General features: G+C 39.0%; 1 protein-coding gene across 1 annotated transcript in view; it reads right to left on the bottom strand.

Moving 5' to 3' along the window:
- Positions 1-1,984: 1,984 nt before the first annotated feature.
- LOC109965147 (uncharacterized) overlaps positions 1,985-6,522 on the bottom strand; it is a 7,785-nt gene continuing 3,247 nt past the window's right edge. Inside the window, exons 2-4 of the mRNA XM_020608944.1 lie at positions 5,730-5,801; positions 4,079-4,234; positions 1,985-3,609 (exon numbers count right to left, since the gene is read on the bottom strand). Of these exons, the coding sequence (XP_020464600.1) occupies positions 3,491-3,609; positions 4,079-4,234; positions 5,730-5,801 (347 nt within the window). The 3' untranslated portion in view covers positions 1,985-3,490. The remainder of the gene's footprint in view (positions 3,610-4,078; positions 4,235-5,729; positions 5,802-6,522) is intronic.

Genomic DNA, 6,522 nt, shown 5'->3' on the forward strand with positions numbered 1-6,522 from the left:
ATTACCTTACGTGAATGCTGCCCTCAGAGACCACTGATAAAGCAGTGCACATTTCATTACTGACAAACCTGTTATTTTGTGGCTCAGGTGAATTATGAACTAGCTTGCATACATATGGCTCTGACATGAGAAGAAAAAAAATTGATATTTTGCATATTACCCTAATAAATATACAACATTCTTTTTTGCATTCCAACAACGAAATCACTTAATTACAAGAAGTTTCAGGCTACAAATGCTGAATATGTGGAGTCTTGAGTGTGCCAGGTTTTCAGTGTTTAATCATATGCAAATAATAATTTCATACATTTAAATAGCAGCTATAATTAATTGTATTTTACATGAGCATCAGAGGATGACTTTTGTCATATCCAAGGCAAACCATGGATACCTGACAGAAAACATCAATTTAAAGATGCGTAAACAGCGTGCAACCTAAATATTACATACAGTCTAACAAACAGAGGCAGTAGACCATCTGATTGGCCAGCTAACAAATAAGAGCTGTTGCTGCCTCTGTGAGGGTTGGTATTATTTAAATACCAGTCAATTCTGCCGTTTCATTTGAAAACTGAATTAGAATTTACAGAGAAAACAATGACAAAGATATGTCAATTGGAAAATGTTTTCTTTTTTAAATTTAGATATTTAAATAAACATGTAAAAAGCTGCTAAAAAAGCTTTTTGGCAATTTATTGATTGCTTATTATTTAACACTGAATAACTTCATAATTATGGTGGCATGCTTTAGACTCAATACAAATGAGATGTTCCAGGTGGAACTTTAAGTGTTTCTTCTCCTCTGGGTATAAATACAACAGAAATGGTCCAGGTTACCTGCATCTGCAATACAATTCACTGCTGAATTCACACACACACATTTGACATGTGCCATCCATTTGAATGGAGGAAAGCGCATCTGCGCAGTGGGGATCAGCAAAATGGGGGGCTGTCAAATTAAACCCAGCATCGTGCAGAAAAAGTAGGATCTGGTTCAACTTTTCCTGTAATGCTTGATACCACCCAGCAAGGCGCTGTGTTGGCCAATCACGTACATGTAAGCATGCTCTCCTGGTGGATGAATGCTATAAAGTGTAACATGAATGCTGTAAATCTATTGTCGTGTTTTTGTCACGACAAAAAATAAAACTTCCGTCACCATGGCAACTTTCCAGAGTTGTAAATTCTTGTTTGAGTGTTACAAATATAATAAGATTTCAAGACCTAAATCTGTTCCTCTAACTGGACATTCTGGATTGTACATCATCGCCTCACCAGTAAATCAAGCGACACACCACCAACAGCACCGCCCCTTGCACTGTTTTAATGCAAGGTCTGTATGAATCCAGCCTAAGAAAGTGATGCATCCATAATAATCTAATATGTATATGATTTGGTTGATATTTGGGGCCAATATTGGTCAGATGTAACACCTGCCTCATGAGACTGAGGGTCCTCCCTGACAGCAGCTACATGCAAACTGGAACATTCAATGTACAAATGGTAGCATTGGACAGTGGGAATAACATGTCAGAGTGTACCCTACCAGTAAGGTTTCTCTTTGATAGAACAAACCCCGCTGCTCACTTAGTCACACTATGCAAAGCTGTTTCTCATTTAGTATTACTTTAAAACTGATTTTTTTTTTTTTTTTTTATGAAGAAAGGTTTTTCATGTCCACAGCTTCATCATTTCTGTCCCACATTACAGCACAAACACCATGAAATCGGATTAGATGTCTGCTTGCTTGGTTAAGCTTATACTGGCTAATGTAATATTCAGTCGCCTCAGGTTTACCTGTTGGACCCTTAAGGAGAAGTTATGTGAAAGGTCACAGTTGTAGCAGGATGACAGATCAAAATGTGGGCATTAGTTATAATAAGAACCAGTTATTCCAATAATATCCACCTGTACAGCTAAGGGATATTAATGTACAAACAGCCCAATGCAATATGCAAGAGGATTTCTGTGTAAGAACGTGAAAGAACAAAAATGAAGGTTAGGAAAAGCGTCCACATCTGCACAAGATATTACTTTTTAGAACTGCATCATACAAATTTTCCATGCAGTCAATGAAATGCAAAACAATGCTCCAACAAAAAAGTAAAATATTCTGTTAAATGTCACCTCTCAGCTGTCTCAAAACTAAAATACTGCCAATGCTTCCATGTGCAGCTTTAATGAGAAAATATTTAAATGGTGAGACAATTTGTAGCTTAATCACATAATTAGTCAAAAACAAAAATTTTAAACCACATAGAAGGTAATTTCAGGCACATATGGCTGCCACTGCTTTATATCAAAATCTTATATCAAGGCTTATATCAAAACAAATCCCCTTGAAAAATTGTAATGGGCTTTTTGTAGTTTTCCCAAGAATCAATTAATAAAATTATCTATATAAAAAAACTAGATAAAAATATTTTAGTTGCAGTCCTAGTTGAACTTTGACACCATTTGTATCACACATGATGTCTGATGAAACATACAGGTTGGGTGCCAACAAACCTCTAGTATTAATAATATTATGGACCTTGAATCAGGTTTTTGTTCTGTAATATTTGAATCAGAAATAAATTCAGCTGTAAATATTCCAAAAAGATCGATTTCTGTAATGCTGAGCAGCACTGTACTAGGATCTCTCTTCAAGTCACAATCCTGGATCTATAGTCAGCCGTTCTATTTGAATAGGTCTCCACATATTATATGAATATAATCACCTTTGTGAAACAATGCACATTACATTTCCCACACAGCCAGCAAAAGTGGAAATGCAAAATAAGTACATTAAGACAAAAACAAGTCATTATCATTACAAAAGATAAGGGGAAAAAAACTTCAAGTACTTTAAACAAAGTAAAAGTCCACCTGGCAGTATTGTTTAGAAAGAAAGAAAATCAAAATGTACATAGCTCCCTTCCTCTTTCTGCTAGTCTCTTCTCTGGCCATTCAGTGGCTAACTATGACCTGGAAAAAAAAAAAACAAAAAAAAAACACCTGGCTCAATAAAAGGTTCTCACAGTTTGTCACAGGTCTCTGTGCGTGGCCCAGATTGTGGCAGGGGCTAGATGGGCTTATGTTGACTTGCCAGACCCCCCATTTCTGAGGAAAAAGTTTGTTTGTTTTTTACCCATCCAAATATCTCATCTGGTTGGGTGTTTTAAACAGGAGAGGAGAAGAAGCCGATGCTGTGACACCCAAGGGTGGTAAGGAATGCACAAATATCTGTGACCCAGGCACAAACCTGGGTCCTGCTCCTAAATCATTCAGGTTTTGTGGGTGATTACGGGCACGTATGGCTACAAGGTTAAAAGATTTTCTATGCATGAAACCTTCTCTCCTCATTGCCATCTCTTCAACAGAAGGCCTGTGGCACTGGTATGAGTGTGATTTGAGGCTAATTTGACTCCACACATTCCGGATCTTCACTGGGGTGTTCCAGAGGTGTATCCTGTACCGGTTTGTCCTGCTCTGTTCTGACCTCGTGACCTCAGGGCTCCTGTTTGATGTAATAGCTGCCCGAGCCGTTGCTTTCCTGGTCAGAGATGCCCTGTGAGAAGGTAAACTCATCTGCATCTGCTGTCTCCTCCTTCATTCGCAGGAGAGACTCTACAAACAGGGACAGAGGCAGATAAGAGAGAACAGCAGCACAGATGAGCAACTTGTTTTCATGCACTTCAAGTAAAATGCTGGAGGAGTTTGTCTTTGTTCCAGATGTTAATGCCAATTCCACATGCACAAGTATCAGGAGAATTTAAAATGAATCATATCAAACATGCCTCAGAATGCTTCAAAGTGAAAATAAAAACACTGGTAAAATTCTAACTCCAGGATCAAATTATTTGAAGAGTGCAGTACCACTTTGGACCTGTAGTGATAAGGGAAAATATTCCTGTGAGAACAATGGCAAAGAGCATGTACCAAGGTTAATCTAACAGTAGAACATGCAGCATCAGTAGCATCCAGCTCCACAGCAAGGCACTGTGAGCAGGACTCATAGGACTGTCTTCTGTTAAAAACACGGTTGAGCCTCAGGAGGCTCAGTGTCGTGCTGGTTTCATCTTTAGTGTGATGTTACCTGATTTGTGGGTTTGATGGAGATGGGTTCGAGGCCGGGGCCGAGCAGGCCCCTGGGCAGGGTAAGGGGGCGGGCTCTGCTCTTCGTCCCCTGAGAAGCTGCTCCTCCTCCTGCCTGCCTGACTGAAGGGCCGTCGACCAACTGGAATCTTCCTCTCTAAACACCAAGCCAGACTCGGGTAAGCTACCAGGGGCTCATTACACACAGGGGTTTAATTGAGCTGGAGCGTGGTCTTAACTTTCAGATTATGCATTAGGAAGAAAAGTTACAAAAGGTTAAGAGTTTAGGATGAAATTTTTTATTTAACCTCGTACTGTTGCCACTTGATACGCCCATTTGAATAAGCCCCTGGTAAGCTCTACTCAGACTTCCAGACCCAAGTAAGCAGATGCACTGTTTGCGTACCAAGAGCAAAGCTACAACAAATGTATGGAAGACTGTGGCTGACAATATTTAAATGAAAACATCCAATGAAATTCAAATTGAACTTTCTATTTTAATGCCCATGTTGTATGACAAAACCACACATTTCAGAATGCGAGCAGCACAGTGACCCTGTTGCCACACAACTAGAAGGTTCTGGGTTTGAACCTTGCAGCTGACCAAAGGCCTTTCTATGTGAAGTTTGCATGTTCTCCACATGCCTGTGTGGGGTTTCTGCAGATACCCTGGCTTCCTTCCACAGTCCAAAGACTGTGAGGTTAACTGGTAACTCAAAATAGCCTGTGTGAGTGGTTGTCTGTTTCTATTTGTCAGCCCTGTGATAGACTGGTGACCTGTATAGGGTGTATCCCGCCTCTCATCCAATGTCAGCTGGTATCTGTTCCCAACTGTTGAGGAACTGGGGGAATCCTTTCATTACAAAAGAGTAATTTTCATTATAAGCAAACTAAAATTCAATAAATCATGCAAACATGAAAAAAAGATTTTTGTAATGTCAGTCCTAAAGTTCTTTAGTAAAGTCTATCAAAGTTCATGATTATGAACTTAACCATTAAAAACAAAATTTTAAATGAGCTACAATGGCACGCAATTTAAATTCCAGTAATTCAAGTTTAAGCAGCACATTGCCTACCAATCAAACTAAAAAGTAAATTTTACATGCAAATTTATTTTCATTACTTGGAGTACACTGAAAATGATTTTGACAGTGGAAATGTAATTATGCATTTTTGAATACAAGCATAAAATTATTTTTACCATTTAAATGTAGAATTTATTATAAACATGCGCACAAAAACAGAACATGCATTTTGTTATTTCATTTTAATATTAGCAGCCAAGGCCTCCATAAGGACTGCTTCAATTTTGTTCCAATTTAGCATTAGCATCCACTTTTGAGATCTGAAACTTTGGACCCAACACCAGGCCTTCTGATCTCAAATATCTTAATTACTTAAACTAAAGCTCAAACAATACTTTGTCCAAGTGTTATCTGTCCCACTCAGGGATACCCATCTTTTCACAAAATCCTGCGATGTGACACAAGACATCCAATGGAAATATTCCAGACACACCGAACAGGTGACCAATAAGACAGCAGCAGAGTTTCCACCACAGTTTTAGCCAGTAATACGTAGTAAGAGTTAACAGGAAAAGGAGAAGGCAAAAAAGGAGTGGAAAGACTGAGGGTGCAGGAAGGGTTACTCACTTTTCTTTTGGCCTTTGTACTGTTGAGCCTTTTTCTTTTGCTTAGGTACAGACTGAGGCATGTCTCTGTTACCTGAAAGAAGACCATAAGACAGGGAAAAGTTGTGGACAGTGAGGTATTCAGAAGTACCAGTACAAGTGTAGTAAAAGCATGTACAGTGCCTTGCGAAAGTATTCGGCCCCCTTGAACTTTGCGACCTTTTGCCACATTTCAGGCTTCAAACATAAAGATATAAAACTGTAATTTTTTGTGAAGAATCAACAACAAGTGGGACACAATCATGAAGTAGAACGAAATTTATTGGATATTTCAAACGTTTTTAACAAATAAAAAACTGAAAAATTGGCCGTGCAAAATTATTCAGCCCCCTTAAGTTAATACTTTGTAGCGCCACCTTTTGCTGCGATTACAGCTGTAAGTCACTTGGGGTATGTCTCTATCAGTTTTGCACATCAAGAGACTGAAATTTTTGCCCATTCCGCCTTGCAAAACAGCTCGAGCTCAGTGAGGTTGGATAGAGAGCGTTTGTGAACAGCAGTTTTCAGTTCTTTCCACAGATTCTCAATTGGATTCAGGTCTGGACTTTGACTTGGCCATTCTAACACCTGGATATGTTTATTTGTGAACCATTCCATTGTAGATTTTGCTTTATGTTTTGGATCATTGTCTTGTTGGAAGACAAATCTCCGTCCCAGTCTCAGGTCTTTTGCAGACTCCATCAGGTTTCCTTCCAGAATGGTCCTGTATTTGGCTCCATCCATCTTCCCATCAATTTGAACCATCTTCCCTGTCC

The sequence above is a fragment of the Monopterus albus genome, unplaced genomic scaffold (genome assembly GCF_001952655.1).
Source record: "Monopterus albus unplaced genomic scaffold, M_albus_1.0 scaffold96.1, whole genome shotgun sequence".
Taxonomy (NCBI): Eukaryota; Metazoa; Chordata; class Actinopteri; order Synbranchiformes; family Synbranchidae; genus Monopterus; species Monopterus albus.